This window comes from Ahaetulla prasina, chromosome 1, assembly GCF_028640845.1.
Source record: "Ahaetulla prasina isolate Xishuangbanna chromosome 1, ASM2864084v1, whole genome shotgun sequence".
In the NCBI taxonomy this organism is placed as follows: domain Eukaryota; kingdom Metazoa; phylum Chordata; class Lepidosauria; order Squamata; family Colubridae; genus Ahaetulla; species Ahaetulla prasina.
This window is the reverse complement of record NC_080539.1, coordinates 370,167,309-370,186,012: the sequence shown is the minus strand read 5'-3', so window position 1 is coordinate 370,186,012 and position 18,704 is coordinate 370,167,309. Positions and strand designations below refer to the sequence as shown.

At 42.4% G+C, this 18,704-nt stretch overlaps 1 protein-coding gene across 4 annotated transcripts in view; it reads right to left on the bottom strand.

Annotated features, from left to right (window-relative positions):
* Window positions 1-18,704, bottom strand: part of NCLN (nicalin) — a 57,327-nt gene that overhangs the window by 32,704 nt on the left and 5,919 nt on the right. For all 4 annotated transcript variants that reach the window (XM_058163567.1, XM_058163569.1, XM_058163565.1 and 1 more), the window contains exons 2-5: window positions 14,485-14,675; window positions 11,642-11,786; window positions 4,465-4,559; window positions 3,288-3,368 (exon numbers count right to left, since the gene is read on the bottom strand). In XM_058163567.1, coding sequence (XP_058019550.1) covers window positions 3,288-3,368; window positions 4,465-4,559; window positions 11,642-11,786; window positions 14,485-14,675 — 512 coding nt within the window. The remainder of the gene's footprint in view (window positions 1-3,287; window positions 3,369-4,464; window positions 4,560-11,641; window positions 11,787-14,484; window positions 14,676-18,704) is intronic.

Genomic DNA, 18,704 nt, shown 5'->3' with positions numbered 1-18,704 from the left:
ACATGACTCTGGAAGGCAAAAATCACAAAACCACATCTCACATATTCTGGCCATGTCATGCGGGGGGTAATAATCACTGGAGAAAGTACCGCACTTTTCGGAGTATAAGACGCACTTCCCCCCTCCCAAAAGAGGGTGGAAATCAGGGGTGAACTCCAGCAGGTTCTGGAGAACCAGTAGCGGAAGTTTTGAGTAGTTCGGAGAACCGGCAAATACCACCTCTGGCTGGCCCCAGAGTGGGGTGGGAATGGAGATTTTACAATATCCTTCCCCCAGGTGTGGGGAGGGAATGGGGATTTTGCAGTATCCTTCCCCTGCCACGCCCACCAAGCCATACCACACCCACCAAGCCACGCCCACAGAACCGGTAGTAAAAAAAAAATTGGATTTCACCACTGGAGGAAATGTTGGTGACTCTTATACACCGAATACGGCCATTTTTGCCTCCCGAAACCCCGCCCTGTGCGTCCCGTTTTTGCCAAAAACAGGCCCATTTTTTTTTTTTTTTGCAAAAACGGGGCACACAGAGGGTTTGAGAAGCCTGCAGAGTGTTCCCGGGGGCCGGGGAGGGCAAAAACTTTTTTCCCCTTGTTTACTTCTTCAAAATCTTGGTGCATCTTATACTCCAAAAAATACAGTAGTTATGCTTGGAAGAGTCAGCAGTAAAAGGAAACCAGCCCACCAAAGATCACGGCAGCTGGGTGCCATCGAAGCTGACACTAGCTGGAGCACGGAAAAACTCAAATAAGCAGGTGCAAGATCGGAAGATGTGGAGAGGGGTCTGGCCCACAGAATCGCCAAGAGTCGGACAAGGGCTGAATGGATAAAATCATCATCCACGTGAGCTGTTTCCTCAGCAAGGAAGCTCAACTCAGAAAAGCTCCTTTACCTTTGGAGATTGGACAGTAAAATTTAAGAAATTAAGCTGGAAATATGAACTCTTCTTGAGAGACTGCTTAGGGAAGAAAGACATTACAGAAGAATTCCTGGTGAATATTGGAAGATGGATCGTTGTTTTGGCATTGATTGATGAAGGTTGGATATTAAAAACTATGTACTTTATTGAAGAACAAATACCAACTCAATCGGAAGTCTCTGAGAACTCTAGGAGTGGAATGGTCTGATATATGATGTATTGGAAGAAATGTATTTTCTTTGTTTCTGGAAGGGGAGTTAAGGTTTTAAAGAGTGACTATGGATTATGATTTGTGTTATATTTTAATTTTTGATTGTTAATTTTATACCCTGTATTCGGTTCTGGGAAGTCTGGGGAGAGGGGAAGGGGAGGGGGAGGGGGGGATGAGGGTAGAAAATGGATTGAGGGTTAATGTACAAGGATGATTGAAGATGTATAATTAATGTAAGGTCGGAGCTGCCTGGCCACCATTTCAGAATGATGGGAAGGAAGGAAGGAAGGAGAAGAAGGAGGGGGAGGAGAAAAAGGAGGAGGAGGAGAAGGAGAAGGAGGAGGGGAAGGAGAAGAAGGAGAAGAAGGAGGAGGAGGAGGAGGAGAGGATGTAGATAAGAGAAGGGGAGGATGGTTGTGGAAAGTAGAAGAAGGTAGAGAAGGGAGAAGAGTTAAAGGAAGGGGGTGGTGACTGGGTAGGTTCAATTAATTGTATATGACTGTACACTAAATATGTTATTGGATATGAATGTTAAAATAAAACTTTTTTAATAAAAAAGAAAAGAAAAGAAAAGCTCGGAGCGCCCAAGGATCTGCCGATCCAGTTCTACAGAGGAATGATGGGAGCCTTGTCCCTTTGGACCTCAACGACTGCCTGGTTTGCCACAGCAACTGAACAGGGCAGCTACAGACTTGAACGGATAGTTCAAGAAATAGAAAAAATTCTTGACATTTTTCAATTAGAAAAAACGTAGGGAGAAAAAACCCACTGCAACCAGCCTGCCTTCTACTGACTATCCAGCAGATAGTTCCCATCACCAATCTCTTTCCACTTATGACTGTATGACTATCACTTGTTGCTGGCAATCCTTATGATTTATATTGATATATTGATCATCAATTGTGTTGTAAATGTTGTACCTTGATGAACGTATCTTTTCTTTTATGTACACTGAGAGCATATGCACCAAGACAAATTCCTTGTGTGTCCAATCACACTTGGCCAATAAAAAAAAAATTCTATTCTATTCTATATAGGTAGTCCTTGACTTATGACTACAATGGAGTCCAACATTTCTGGAAGTTTTTAAGACAAGATTGGACAACCATTTGTCTGAAATGGGATAGAGTTTCCTGCCTGAGCAGAGGGTTGGACTAGAAGATCTCCAAGGTCCCTTCTGTTTCTATTCTGTTTTTTCTCTTTTCTATCTAATTATATTCTATATTCCATTCCATTCTATTCTTAGAATAACAGAGTCAGAAAGCACCTTGGAGGTCTTCTAGTCCAGCCTCCTGCTTAGGCAGGAAACCCTACACCACTTCAGACAAATGGCTATCCAAAGTCTTCTTAAAAACGTCCAGTGTTGGAGCATTTACAACTTCCGGTTGTAAGTCGAGGACTACCTGTATGGCACGAACCAGAGAGAGGGCTGATATCTACAGTATCTACAGACCCGTCACATCCTCAACATAACCTGTTTCAGCTCCTGCCCTCAGGACGCCGCTATAGGGCACTGCGTGTCAAAACAACTAGACACAAAAGAGTGTTTTCTCGCTTGTGCCATCACTCGGTTGAACACCTAATTCCCACAGCACTGCCTTATGCCCAAGGATATTTACCCATGTAGTAGGGCTGTATTGCTATTCTTCTTCTTCTTCTTTTCATCTTTTCATTTCCCTACTACCTTCTCCTATTGGTATCTTACGATTTATCACTCGTTTGCATCTTACGATTAATGATTTTAACTGTGATTTATCACTTTTATTTATTTATCACACTTATCTCTGACCTATCACTTTGTGGTTTGTATGTACACTGAGAGCTTATGCACCTGAGACAAATTCCTTGTGTGTCCAATCAGACCTGGCCAATAAAGAATCCTACTCTATCCTAATTTTTTTAACCTATTTTAATTATATTTAAAATGACGGACAGTATTTTACATGAATGCTAAAGCTCAAGAGGCTACGATCAAAATCTGAGCTGTTGCATCCAAAATCTGCACAACGAAGCTTTTTAAATGGAAGGTTTACCATTCACATACAGCACACATGCCTGCAGCAAATGTAATCAGCACTTATTACAAACATATAGGTAGCTCAAATCAGTGAGCCAAGCTGCGTCAGAATGAAAATGCCAAAACAGACAGCAAGTCCTTACCGGTGCAACTCCAAAGGAGTCATAATGAGCAACTAGTACAATGGTAGGCAGGTCTTCTCCTCCCAGGCCTGTCAGCCGCCCCTTGCAAGGAAAGAGGTAAAATAAGAGCTGCTGCAAAATCATCACAAGATACATTTCCTCTTTAAAAGATTGACATCTGTAACATATAAAGGGCTTTAAACCTGCTGAAAAGGGGATGTGTGTGTTTAACATCCAACACTGGCTCCCTTTCCCGATTCCTGCCCTTAGTATGGTCTACCTTAGGCATGAAAGCAAGCTGGGTGACTCTGTGCCAAGCACCAGGAGACAGTGAGTTCTAATCCTACCTTAGGCATGGAAGTCTGCTTGGTCACTTTCAGCCAATCACCAGGAGTCTGGAAGTTCTAGTCCCGCCTTAGGTGTGAAAGCCGCCTGGGTGATTGTGGACCAATCACCAGGAGAGAATGAATTCTAGTCCCGCCTTAGGCATGAAAGCCACCTGGGTGACCTTGGGCCAATCACCAGGAGTCTGGAAGTTCTAGTCCCGCCTTAGGTGTGAAAGCCGGCTGGGTGATTGTGGGCCAATCAGCAGGAGAGAATGAATTCTAGTCCCGCCTTAGGCGTGAAAGCTGGTTGGATGATCTTAGATAAACCCAGTATGTTAAATAAATATAAGTATTACAAATAAAATAATAAAACAAAACATTAAATAAAGTAAAATAAAATAAAACACAACGAGGAAGGAATATTGAGTATGTTCACCATGTTGACTTATTTACAAAAGTAATAAAGGTGGGATTTAAAAAAAACACCTGGTAAAACTTTTTTTTTTTTTAAAAAGAACCCTCCCCACACGTCTCGTATTATCTTCCCTAATAAAATCCTTAGCTGTGACCTCCACTTCGACAGCTCAACCAGGCAAGGGTGCTCAAAGAAAGCCAGCCCCTCCCACGGAAGGCTCTAACCCTTGTCCCCTGCCGCTTTGGTTCCCCTCCCTGGAAACCAAACCCCTTCCTTCCAGTTCCTCCTTAAAACTCAAGGGCCCTGGGAAAACATGAGCTCAGCACTGACATGTTTTTGAATGATATCGAAGAAGCTGAGCAGGGTCCAAGAGCGGAAGATCCTGGGTTTGCAAATCACAGGCAGGACCACAACCTAGGAAAAAAAAATACTGTGTAAAAAAATACTCCAAACTCACTTCTATACTTGTGATGAGCCAATCGTTGACGGCTTTACTCTGAGCTCCACTGGTCACCATCTGGAAGCCGTTGGCCGTTGCGGTGCGCAAAAGGACTAGGAAGGAAAAACAGGGTTTGAGACAGGAGTTAATACAGGTGCTGGTAGTTTTTGGCCCAAAGGTGCTTTTGCAGGAGGCAACTGGACTTTTTTTTTCGAAGACATTTCGCTTCTCATCCAAGAAGCTTCTTCAGCTCTGAAAAGATAGTGAAAGGATTTATATTCCTTACAGTCAGCTGGACATTTGCATCCTATAGACCAGGGGTAGTCAACCTGGTCCCTACCGCCCACTAGTGGGCGTTCCAGCTTTCATGGTGGGCGGTAGGGGTTTTGTCCGATACTGAAGCACTTTTCTTTTTTAAAAAATTTAATTGACTTTTTAAAAAATTTCCATATCATTATTTAAAAACATTTTTGTTAGGTTTTCATAAAATTCCCTGTGACAATTTAAATTTCTGAAAATATACTATTTGTATCACCTGCGCATAAGATACCTAAGTGAAACTAAATGGCGCTATAGTGCGACTGCAAACAAAAGAGCCTCGTCCCAGAATAGCTCGCGCATCTCCACCACCACCACCCAGCTGTAACAGACAAGCAGAGCTGTAGCCGGCACCCCCCCCAAACCCAACCACGATGTGCGAGAGGCGTGCACAGACGATGATACACGCGCATTACCGTGGAACCGGTGGGCGGTTAGAAAAGTTTACTACTAACAGAGATACAAAAGTGGGCAGTGGGTATAAAAAGATTGACTACCCCTGTTTTAGAGAGTTGTTGAGGCTACTTGGAGGTTTATCTGTGTCTTCAGGGTCACCTGAGTGCTGCTCCTGGTTTCTGTAGTCTGCCATTTTTTTCCCCCTCTGGAAATCAATTCCTACTATCACACCATTCAAAGGGTGTTCATCCCAAATTGTATAGCTAAAAGTCTGTAGATGTTCTCAAGTCATCCAGGTCATGTTTGTCCGAAAGGTGACAACCATGTCATTCATTTAGTGACCGTTCAAAGTTACAACGGTACCGAAAAAAGTGACTTAGGACCATTTCTCACAGTTATGACCTTTCCAGCATCCCCATAGTCATGAAATCGAAACTTGGAGCCTTGGCAACTGGCATGTATTTATGACGGCTGCAGGGTCCTTTGGTGATCTTTTGACAACCAATGTCAATACGGAAACCAGATTCTCTTAACAGCCGTGTTACTAACTTAACAACTGCAGTCATCCACTTAACAACTGTGGCAAGGAAGGTCATAGAATGGGACACCACTCACTGAACAACCATCTCGCTTAGCAACAGAAAGCTGGAGCTCAGTTGTGCTTGTAAGTCGAGGACCACCTGCACTGACAATCCAGCAATGGGTACAGTCGTCCTCGATTTATAACAGTTCACTTTGTGACCTGTTTGAAGTTAGAACGGTGCTGAAAAAAGTGACTTACGATCATTTTTCACACTTATGACTGTTGCAGCATCCCCATGATCATGTGATTTGCATTCGGATGCTTGACAACTGATTCACATTTACGACGGTTACAATGTCCCGGGGTCATGTGATCACTTTTTGGGGACCTTCTGACAGGCAAAGTCAATGGGGAACTCAGATTCACTGAACAACTGTGTTACTAATTTAACAACTGCAGCGATTCACTTAACAAATGTGGCAAGAAAAAGTCATAAAATGGGACAAACTCACTTACCGAATGTTTCACTTAGCAACAGAAATGTTGGGCTCAATTGTGGGTCATAACTCAAGGACTACCTGCACTCAAGATTATGCCAAAGATTATGGTATGGGGAATATGGGGAAGAATATGAGGTAAATGTTAAATTCATATCAGGAAAGATGATGTTTATTATTAAGTATGATGGAGATATAAATATGATGGATTATAAGGTACACTGAGGAATAATTTTTGATATTACAACATTGGAAGATGGGATATTGTTTATTACAGAAGATTGGACTTTAAATTGGAATTTGGATCAAGGTGGTTTTTAGATAAAGCAAATTCAAAATGTGTAATTAGAAGTTATTGGTTAAAGGGATTAAGTAAAATGTGGAACAAATTTGTTAAAACTTTAATTCCGGACATAATCTTTTTGGGGGAGACAATTGGAAATTGGCCAATTAAAAATAATATAAAACGTAATGAAGTGATTAAAGAGGAAAATATAGAAATTATTAGAGATTGGATAAAAGTTATGGAAAACGAAAGGAGGAATAAAGAAATTATTGAAAAATTAGGGTTAAGTTGGTTTGAAAAAATACAGATAGAAAAATGGACAAAAAAATTAAGGGAAAACTATTCGATAAATAGATGTGAAACTGAATTTGAATATTTAGTATCTCGGATTATGAAAGATGAAATTGGGCTAAAGGGACTCGTTAGTAGGGTTTATAAGATTATAAATTCTGATGAAAAATTACAAAGAGTGATGAGGACAAATTGGGAAAAAGATCTTAATATTGAAATACCAGAGTCAGATTGGAATGTGAATTGGAATAGTAGAATTATGAGAACTTTATCTATAAGGATTAAAGAGCATAATTATAAAGTTGTTTGGAAATGGTATTTGACTCCAGTAAGATTGTCACAAATGGATAAAAAAATTAGTAAAAAATGTTGGAGATGTGAGATGGAATTGGGGACTTATGAACATATGTGGTATAAATGTGATAAGGTTAAAAAGTTTTGGCAACAATTGGAGAAAATGATATTTGAAATGATGGAGAAAGCAATAATATTGAAAGTGGAAACTATATTATTGTTGGTAATTAAGGAAATAGAATTAACAAAATATGAAAAAGAATTGATTAGAATTATGATTATAATAGGTAGAATAGCTAGAATAATAGGTATAATATTGGAAATTAGATGTGATTTTTAGAATAGAAGAGTGGAATTCTGAAATGTGGAAATTAGCCTTAAATGATAAAATGACATGTGATATTAAAGTTAGAAGTGGTGTGTATAAAGAAGATATTTTCTGGAAGACTTGGAAACCATTCGTGGACTATGAGCTTGGAAAATTGGACGCTTCGATAACTGTACCTCGAGAACGGGGATTTTGGCAATCATGAGGACATATCCGAAGACCCAAATCTTCCTTTTTTTTTATGTATAGCACAAGGGTGTAATAATGTATTTTCTTTTTTGTTTGTTGGAAAAAAGTAATAAAAAAATTAAAACAAAAACAAAAACAAATATGGCAAGAAAAGTCATAAAATGGGACAAACTCACTTACCGAATGTTTCACTTAGCAACAGAAATGTTGGGCTCAATTGTGGGTCATAACTCAAGGACTACCTGCACTCAAGATTATGCCAAAGATTATGGTATGGGGAATATGGGAAGAATATGAAGTAAATGTTAAGTTCTATAAGGAAAGATGATGTTTATTATTAAGTATGATGGAGATATAAATATGATGGATTATAAGGTACACTGAGGAATAATTTTTGATATTACAACATTGGAAGATGGGATATTGTTTATTACAGAAGATTGGACTTTAAATTTAATGGACTTAGATGAGAAGGTAGAATTATCACCATATTTGAAAGATTATTTTTGAAAGATATATATATAAAATGGAGATTGAAATAATAAAATACTAAATAGCTTTTAAATGAATGGAAGGTAATTGTATTAGTATTAATATTTTCCTTTTTCTTCCTTTTTTATGGAAAAGGGGAGTTGAGGTTCAAGAAGAGGGATGGGAGTTTATGTTAATTAACATATTTTAGTTTATGATTGTTAGATGAGATACTCTGTATTTGCTCTGGGAAGTCTGGGGGGGGGAGAGGGGTTGTGGGAAGGAGGGAGGAGGGAGGGGAAGGGTTAGGGTTGTGGGGAGGATGGGATGTATGGGGAAAAAACTCTTGTAAAACTTTTTCAATAAAAAAAAAAAGATTATGCCAAAGAAAGGCAAGCATCAGAATACAAAAACCTCTTCTGGGCCTTTAGGGTTAATGACTTGTCTGTTAACTCAGCCTGAAACTAATCAGTGATTGGCGATACAGAGAGCAAATCGGTGTTTTGATTACCCCTAGAACCGTTTGACATTAAAATAATCACCGCTTGATTCAAACAATCAAGCGAAGGCAAAGGGTGTATTTAGCGATCTATTGGATGCCAAGAGTGGGCCTGGCCCATGCCAGGAAATCTGGCATCCTGAATCACATGTATTTTGTAGCTGCTCTGCCAACCTCCAGCAACATTTATTTACAATACAGGTAGTCCTCAACTTGCCACCACAACTGAGAGCAAAATTCATGTCCTGAAGTGAGTTTTTGCTCCATTTTGTGACTTTTGTCGCCACATTTGTTAAGCGAATCACTGCAGTTGTTAAATGAGTAACAGGCTTTCCACACTGACTTTGCTTGTCGGAAGGTCGCAAAAGGGGAACCCCTGAGTCTGGAATACTGAAATCCTGATAAATGTGAGCCCGTTGTCAAGCACCGGAATGTAAATCACGCGACCGTGGGGTCATAAGTGTGAAAAATGGTCGTAAGTCACTTTTTTCAGTGCCGTTGTAACTTCAAACGGTCACTAAACAAACTGTCGTAAGTCGAGGACTGCCTGTATTTGTCCGTCATCTGAAACCCTAATTAGCCTCTCAGCAGCTTATAGAGTTTCCTTGGAAAATTCAGTACAAAGGCAATATAGCAATTAATGAAGCTAGTAACATCTCCAGTCTTGTCCCCTTCAATGTTCACAGCCAATTAAAAGATTAAGCACATCAATCTATCCTGTACATGAGCCCACTGGGTTAGCTTTGAGACTGCACAGGAAAGAGGTCAGAAAGAAGCTACACTATCAGCAAAATTTCAAACTGTCTCCCATACAATAAGTAGATAAGACATTTGAAGTCTACTCCCATGTTTTTTTGGATTCTGGCAACCCTAAAATATATGGACTTCAACTTCTAGTATTTCCCAATTAGCATTTGTGGACTTCCACTCCCAGAATTCCCCAGCCAGCATCCTCTAATGGAATCCTGGGAGTTGAAGTCCACAAACGCTGGCTGGGGAATTCTGAGACTTGAAGTCTACACGTTTTAAAATTGCCAAATTTGAAAAACACTGCTCTACGCCATCTAGAGTACCTGGTTTCTTTTTTAAAAATAATTATATAAAACACAAAAGCAATCTGACAAATGTACTTGCATCTGGTGTAGTCTCTACTCAAAATCCCAAAACCTTCAAACAAAAACTGTCTACAATTGACCTCACCCCATTCCTAAAAGGACTATAAGGGGCATGCATAAGAGCACAAAAGTGCCTACCATTCCTGTCCTATTGTTCCCTTCATTATATCAAATTAATATAGCTGATGCATACTTTTTTACTTACATATATATATAATTTCTTCATGATATGTTGTTTTATTTATGACAATGTTTGTGTATACTGTTGTGACAAAATGAAATAATTTTTTTTTGCTGATTTAATGTGCTATTTTTCTGTCAAAGTACATATCCTGTTCATTAACTACATAATGTATTATGTGGCTAATATACATAAAGTACAGTTACATTGCTCAGATTTCCTCCATAGTGAGCTGGGGGCATATAAATTTAATAATAAACAATATCGCGTGGACGTACAATAAAAGTGTCCAGGGAACAATCAGTGACAAATAATCAGTGCAACAGAATCCAGTATCAAAAGGATGAGTTACAATTCCTAACGCTGTATGGAAACAAGCAAGAAAATATTAAAACAATTAAGCAGACGGACAGCTAATGAATTTGCTTCTACTTAGTGTAGAATTGTGGCCACACGCACAAAGAGTCACCTGACTCAGAACTTCAGAACTGCCATGTGCATGCAAGAGCTTCTATATGCATTGCAAATGCTTCACCTCTGAGCTCCTGCAGATAGTCCTTGACTTATGACTGTTGTGGAGCCCAGAATTATGTTCAAAAGTCATGCCGGTCCTTTAAGTGGCTCACCTCATGACCTTGCCCGGTTTACAAGTTTTTTGTGGTGGTCACTAAGCGAATCATCATAGCCATTAAGTCCATTGTCCATTGTGGGCGTTTTTTCCCACCAGAAATTGGAAACGAATGCCAATTTGTGGCAAAAAAAAAAACCTGGATAAACCGGGACACTGCAAACGGCAGCGAATGTAGGCTGGTTGCCGATTATGTCAAATGCAATCGTGTGATTGCAAAGGGTGGTGGCTGGTTGTTGGAACTTAGAATCTGGGTTTTAAGTAGCTCTGGTGAGGTCTGTTGTAATTTTGAAAAGTCATTAAGCAACCTGCTCTGTCCCCCTTCGTCTCCGTCCGAGCGATGGCTTAATTAGCCGGCACTATCAGCTCTGGCAGCAAACTAGCGAGCATCGGCCAAGTGTCTCTGTTATCTCCCTTGACGCCGATGAGTCACCCAGGAACGAACAGTACTTCAGGTCTCGGTTAGCAGTTAATTTGCCTGCTACGAAGAGGCACAGCAGCTCTTGCTGCCTTTATATCCTGTGGGGTGTGGCTCCATGACTCAGCACTTCCTAGGCCTGCCCACCCCTGCTTCTGTTGTTCCCGCCTCTCCTGCCTACAAAACCTAGGGTCCAGCCAGGCCTGATTGCCATCAACTGGGTCTAGAGGCGTGGCCTGGGGGGGGAGAAGAATCAGGGGAGGAGGCCTCGTTATCTCCTCCACCTGGCCTGCTTCTGGCTCCTGGAGCTGAGCCAGGGAAGCCGGTGCTCCCGAGCTAAGTCCTGACGGCCCCTCCCCCTCACTTTCCAAGTCACTTTCTGGCAGGAGGCCCAGCTCGGGGGGGCGCAGACACAACACAACCGGTCATAAGTCAAGGACTACCTGTATTCCATGCAAATCAAAAAGAAGCCCATTCAATCTTTTTAAAAAGGACAGAAACATAGGGGAAAAAAAATACGGCAGAAAAAGACCTAGTGGTCCAGTCAGTCTGCCTTTTGGGTTTATCTGATTTTGGTTTTTCTTTTTAACTCATGTATTATTTTTTAATTATTAAAAAATGTTTATTTTTAATTTTCGTCTCAGGATAGCCCCGAGCTAAAAGGTCACCAGTCTACAACTTTCGGAGATGTCCACGCCAGGGGGGTGGGGGTGGGGGAAGGGGATCCTGGGAAGGCCAACCGAACTTCACAAAATACTGACCTTCGGCAGCCGAAGCCGAGCCTTGCGATGCCGAAGCGGCCTGGGTCTGCTCATAGATGGAGAGGAGCTCATCGTCTTCCTTGGCAAAGTAGACTGGAACGATGGTCTCCATGGCCAACATCTCTGGCTCAATCTCCATGAATTGCTTCGGGTGAGAAGAACAGGGAGTCAACCTCAGCACTGGCCAGAAGGGTAGGGCTTATCGTCATAGGATGGAGCTGGAAGGAGTCATTAAGGCCAACCTTCTGAATATTGCAGGGCCCACAACACCAGTTGTTCTTCAACTTGGCCACTTTAAAAATGAGTAGACTTCAACTCCCAGAATTCTGCAACCAGCCGTTCAATTTTGGGAATAGCAATAGCACTTAGACTTATCTACTACTTTACACTGCTTTTAAAGGCCTCTCTACTAAAAGGCCAGTTTATGAAGTGAGCATCTTGCCTCCAACAATTTTGGGTCCTCATTTTACCCACCTCGGAAGGATGAAAGGCTGAGTCAACCTTTGAGCCTGGTGAGATTTGAACTGCCAAATTGTAGGCAGCCGGCAGACAGCAAAATTAGCCTGCAATACTGCAGATTAACCACTGCACCACTGCGCCTCATTGAAGTTGAAGTTCATCCATCTTAAAGTGGTCATGCTTGACAAACACTGCACTGATGTCATTCCCAACACATTGTGGGATCCAGCCTCTTAGATGGAAAACTTCCAGTGAAAGAAAAGCACTCCGTATAGTAACCTATTCCATTGATTGACAGCTCTTATAGACTGGCCCCTTGCAAAGAATCCATCACATTTATGAAGGAATTATAACGTAGATTGATGTATTAACGCTCAAGAAAACAGGATTGTATTATCTGTTTCTGTATGATAAAGGCATACAATCCTGTACAGGTAGTCCTCGACTTACAATAGTTTGTTTAGTGACCGTTTGAAGTTACAAGAGCATTGAAAAAAGTGACTTAGGAGCATTTTTCACACTGACGATCGCTGCAGCATCCCGGTGGTCACACGATCAAAATTCAGATGCTTGGCAACTGACTCATATTTATAATGGCTGTAGTGTCCTGGGGTCAGGTGATCCGCTTTTGCAACCTTCTGACTTTTGCAAAGTCAATGGGGAAGCCAGATTCACTTAACAACCGTGTTACTAACTTAACAACGGCGATGACTGATTTAATAACCGAGGTAAGAAAAGTCATAAAAGGGGGCAAAAACTCACTGAACAAATGTCTCACTTAACAAAAGAAATTTTAACCTCCATTGAGGCCATAAGAACCTGTATAAACAGCCCATCAAATTTGAAGGGCTTTGTGAGTTATTTTTTTTAATACGCTATGATCCTTTTTATCCTCAATTCTGGGGGAAGAATAGGTCACAAATTTACTAATGACCATAGTTTAACATTAGGAGTCTTGCCTGCCACTAGTTAGTCTTCAACTTACAACCATTCATTTAGCAACTGTTCAAAGTTGCAATGGCTCTGAAAAAAAGGACTTGCGACCCGTCCTCGCGCTTATGACCTCTGCAGGATCCCAATGGTCATTTGATCAAAATTTGGGTGCTTGGCAACCTGCATGTATTTACAATATCTGCAACATTCACTTGATTGCCATCTGCAATCTTTTTTTTCTTTTTAATTTGCATTTATATCCCGCCCTTCTCCGAAGACTCAGGGCAGCTTACAATGTGTCAAGCAATAGTCTTCATCCATTTGTATATTATATACAAAGTCAACTTTTTTATTGCCCCCAACAATCTGGGTCCTCTTCCCAGGCTGCTTCTGACAATGTTAGTGAGGCAAGCCAGATTTGCTTAATGACCGCAGTGATTCACTTAACAACTGAAGTGACTGACTTTAACAACCGAAGTGATTCACTTAACAACTGTGTTAAGCTGTAAAATCAGGCGTGACACACTTAACAATTAATTTCCTTAGCAAAGGAAATTCTGGTCCCAATTGTAGTTATTAAGAGCTACCAGTAATGGTGGTCTACAGGTAGTTCTCGGCTTACGACCACAATTGAGCCCAACATTTCTGTTGCTAGGAAGAGGAAGAAGAGGAGGAGGAAGAGGAAGGAAGATGAGGACGCTACTGAGTTAGGATAATGAAACGTCTGCAAGAAAACCGAGCTCAGAGAGTACCAAGGACCCCCTCATATTCATGTATAAAATCTGATAAAATTTAATCAGGATTCTGACTCGAATCAGCACTCCTTTCTCCAGAAATCTTTTAGGAAGGATTTACAGGTAGTCCTCGGTTTACGACCACAAGTGAGTCCAAAATTTCTGTTGCTAAGTGAGACATTTGTTAAGTGCATTTTGCCCCACTTATTTATTTTACGACCCACTTTACGACCTTTCTTGCCACATTTCTTAAGTGAATCGTGGCAGCTGTTAAGAACACGGTTGTTAAGGGAATTTGGCTTCCCCATTGACTTTGCTTGTCAGAAGGTCACAAAAGGAGATCACATGACCCCGGGACACTGCAACCGTCATAAATATGAGTCAGCTGCAAAACGTCCAAATTGACCGTGTGTCCGTGGGGATGCTGCAACGGTCTTAAGTGTGAAAACTGGTCCTAAGTCACTTTTTTTTCCAGTGCCGTTGTAACTTTGAACGGTCGCTAAGTGAACGGTTGTAAGTCGAGGACTACCTGTAATATGAAGAAAACCAGCCTGGTGACATGGCTCAAATATCCGGCAGCGTTTACCGGATCTTGTTCGAAGAAAAAGACGCGTTGAATGGCTTTACACACAGCAGATGGCTACACCACAGGAGGAAGGTACCGACGCCCAACTTAGATTTAGCCCGATGATTCGCACTCAGAACAGGAACACTCACCCGGATTATATCCTGAGGCACCGAGGCCATGTTGTGCGGCAGGATGATCACTACGGCGCCGGCTGACTGGCGAAGAGCTTTCTGATACTGTTCGTAGGAGAAGTCCATCAGCCGGATCATCACACAGCGGCGGCTTAGCACATCTGCCTCTACGGTGCGCGCCTCGGTGTTTAACACTGCGTTCCGGGTGCCTGTCAAAAGGAGAGGAGAGGCTTAGCGAGCTGGGATGTTGGATCCACACAATAGCAATAGCACTGTTGTGTCTTGCCCGCTCTCACCGCAGCCGGGGCCTTCTTATCTGCTTCCGAACACTGAGGAATGTCCTAGTATGCCTCCCGGCCCCAGCCCTGGCTCCATACCCAGATAGGCTGAGGAGGAGGGAGCACCTCCCGGCCCCAGCCCTGGCTCCATGCCCAGGCAAACGGAGCAACTAGACCCCTCCCCCTCCCCCACAGCATGTGAGCCTGAGGAAGGTCAATTACCAACAGCTGCCGACTGGAGTGACGGTTGCTTCAGAAGAATTGATAGGCAGCGGCGTCAGAAGGAAGGGAGGGGCAGGCCTGGATAAGTGCTGAGTCATGGAGCCACACCCCATGGCCTATACAAAGGATCTGCTTTCTGGCATTCTCTGAGTCAGGCAAAGTCGAACATATCTTGCTGAAGTCACTTTCTGGTCTCCTGCCTGCCTTGAGGACTTTGCTAGGACTTTGGCAGAGCTGCAGAGGCACGCCTGATTCGGATTTCCCTGACCCGGTCGTCAGCGGAGGAGTGGGACACGACAAGCACTTAGACTTATATATCATTTTAGTGCTTTACATCCCTCTCTAAGCGGTTTACAGAGTCAGTCTATGGCCCCCAACAATGTGGGTCCTCCTTTTACTCACCTCGGAAGGATGGAAGGCTGAGTCAATCTTTGAGCCTGGTGAGATTTGAACTGCCATAATGGCAGGTAGCCGGCAGGCAGCAGAAGTAGCCTGCAGTACTGCAGTCTAACCACTGCGCTACCAAGGTTCACAGAAACAAGAAGACCATAGCTCTTGGGCAGGGGTGCGCAATTTCCCAAGAGGTCACATGAGAAACTGGGATTGTTGCAGAGGGCTGAACCGATAAGCTGCGAAGGTGTGTGGGTATGCAAGCATACATATATGTAAATCGACCCCCCAACCCCACACCCCACCCAAAAAACCAGTCAAAGCAATCCACGAGGGCCGGACAAGGGCAGCCAAACGGCCAGATGTTGCACAAAGGGCATGAAATGCTCAGGTTTGCTCTTACGGGACCTTACTGTAATTGATACATCTTGTTCCCCAGTTTGTAGGATTTGCAAAGATGTGTGGAACTAGATTTTCAATTATTCCAGTTAGCGAGGGGTTTGTGTAAATAGAAAGGTCTCACAACCACATTAAAGTGCTTTCCTCCAGACTTAGAAGCAGTGGGAAAGTATGTTGGGATACTAGGGCAGGGGTCTGCAAACTTGGCTCTGGGAGTTGAAGTCCACAAGTCTTAAAAGAGCCCAGTCTGCAGACCCCTGTACTAGGGTATAATAGTACGTGGGACACTGAGGAGTCACAACCAGACAATGGTCTGATAACCGAAATCTGAGAGTAAAGGAGGAAGGGTGGAGAAAGCATCTCAGAAGGGACCCTCCCTAGTTTTTCAGAGAGGACAGGTAGTCCTCAACTTATAACAGTTCATTTAGTGACCATTCAAAGTTACAATGGCACCGAAAAATGTGACTTGTGACCATTGCAACTCTCCTTGCAAGGACTACCTGTTCTGTTAATGTAACCCCTACAATATAGGTAGTACTCAACTTACAACCATTCATTCAGTGATCATTCAAAATTACAAAGGCACAGAAAAGTGACTTAGGATCACTGCTCGCACTTACCACCGTTGCAGCATGTGATTAAAATTTGGGCACTCAACAACTGGCATGTATTCATGACAGTTGCACTGTCTCGGGGTTATGTAATCACCATCTGTAACCTTCCCAGCCTGCTTCCAACAAGCAAAGTCAATGGGGGAAATTAGTTTCCCTTAACAATTGCAATAATTTACTGCTGCAAGGACTGTCTACGCACAGTTCTGGAAAAATGAAAAGGTACCCAGAGTGGAAGAAATAATCAAGAAAATTCGCGACTGTGCGGAGATGGATAAATTAACGAAAGAAATAAAAGAAAAGGAAGAGACAGAATAGTATCAAGAATGGACTAAGTGGTACAATTGGTTAGAGAATAGGAAAAGTAAATATGAATAAATGATGAAGAAGAGATAGTGATAAATGTATAAAACATTGTAAATGAATAAAACTAGATATAAAGGGACAATAAAGATAAGAAAAGAGGGGGAAATGGGGAATACATAAAGCAGAAAGTATGTGGAACGAAATTGACATGTAAATAGAAAATGCATATTATGTGTTTGTGTTATATATGTTTGTGTTGGGCTGTTGTAGTAAAATTAATATAAATTTTGGATACAAAAAAACAAAACAAAGCACAATTGCAGTAATTTACTTAACTGTGTCCAAAAAAGGAGGTTAGGGTTAGGCAACAACACTTTTCAACTGCCTTGCTTAGCAATGGAAATTTTGGGCTGAATTGTGGTTGCAAGACCTGTAGAGACAGAGCTCACATTCACGGTCACATTTCTTGTCTGGAATGCCTTGAAGGGCTAACATGGAAACTGTCCTCACTGCTGTTGTTGTGACTTGTCCTCCCTCCTCTCCTCAGCCGGGCCTCTCCTGTCTCCAACCGGGCCTTTTATCCGAGTCTGATAATGAAGATGAAAGGCCTATCCGGGCCCCATGCCCTGAGAGGATGCCAAGATGGGAGGACAAGCCCGATAAACCTCACTCATACAGCGTGTGTTCCTTTGGCTCAGCCATCAAAGGTGCTGGAATTACTCGGCCCTACTCCTTCTGACCCCTCCCTTTCCCAGAAGCTGCTAGCAGATCCAGCTGAAGACAATTCAATGTGGGAGGACCCTCGCTTCCGGAGATCTGAGAAGCGACGCCAGCAGAAGGGAGGGAGGGGCAGGCCTGGATAAATGCTGAGTCATGGAGCCACAACCCCCAGCCTATATAAAGGACCTGCTTTTGGCATTCCAACCTTGAGTCAAGCAAAGTCTTATCGAGTTTGCTGATACCGGACCCTATCGCTGAAGTCACAACTTCGACTCTTGCCTGCCCTGAGAAACCTTGGAGGAATTTGGCGAGCTGCAGAGGCTTCGTTGCCAAATTTGTTACGGACTTCCTTGACTAGTTCGGCGGAGTGGGGAGTGGGACACGACAGCTGTGGTTTTAGTTTTCCCCGGTTTTAAAACCAGAAAGTGGCACCATCATTTGTTCTATCCTATGCCACCAACCTGCAGGAAAATTGTATCGTTCTTCTCATCATAGGGCTGACAGTGTTCCAATATTTGAGGGGCTGCCCCAAAGAAGAGGGAGTGAAGCTATTCTCCAAAGCACCTGAAGGCAGGACAAGAAACAATGGATGGAAACTAATCAAGGAGAGGAGTAACCTAGAACTAAGGAGAACTTTCCTGACAGTGAAAACAATTAATCAGTGGAACAACTTGCCTCCAGAAGTTGTGGGTGCTCCAACACTGGAGGTTTTGAAGAAGAGACTGGACAACCATTTGTCTGAAATGGTCCAGGGTTTCTTGCTTGAGCAAGGGTTTGGACTAGAAGACCTCCAAGGTCCCTTCTAACTCTGTTATTCCATAACAAGGGTATGGCTAGACCAGTCCTATCTGCCAAAACTTACATGAGTGTTTTGAAGGAGGCATTTAAAAAGAGCCCATCTTAACAGAGGATATGAAGTAGCAATTTCAGCTTCTTGAATGAGAAGCGAAATGTCTTCAAAGAAAAAACAGAAAGTCGAGTTGCCTCTTGAAAAAGCACCTTTGGGACTATTTCAGAATTGTCCTAGTTGCAACTGCGTTGAAGAGCAAACTGGCTGAAATACACAGAACAGCAGAGCTGGGAGGTGAACTAGAAAAAATCAAGTGAGGTGGTGGAAGACATACCTAGTAAATTTCAGTGTGAAAAAAACTGCTTTTGAAAAGAGGGACAAATGAAAACTAGACAGCGCTGACAAGGTATATAAATTAGGCGTGGTGTGTGTGTGTGTGTGTTTATAGTGTTCTTCTGTGTTTCAACATATATATTATCTCCTTTTCCCTTTGGAGTCAAAACTACTGGAGGGAGGAGCTCA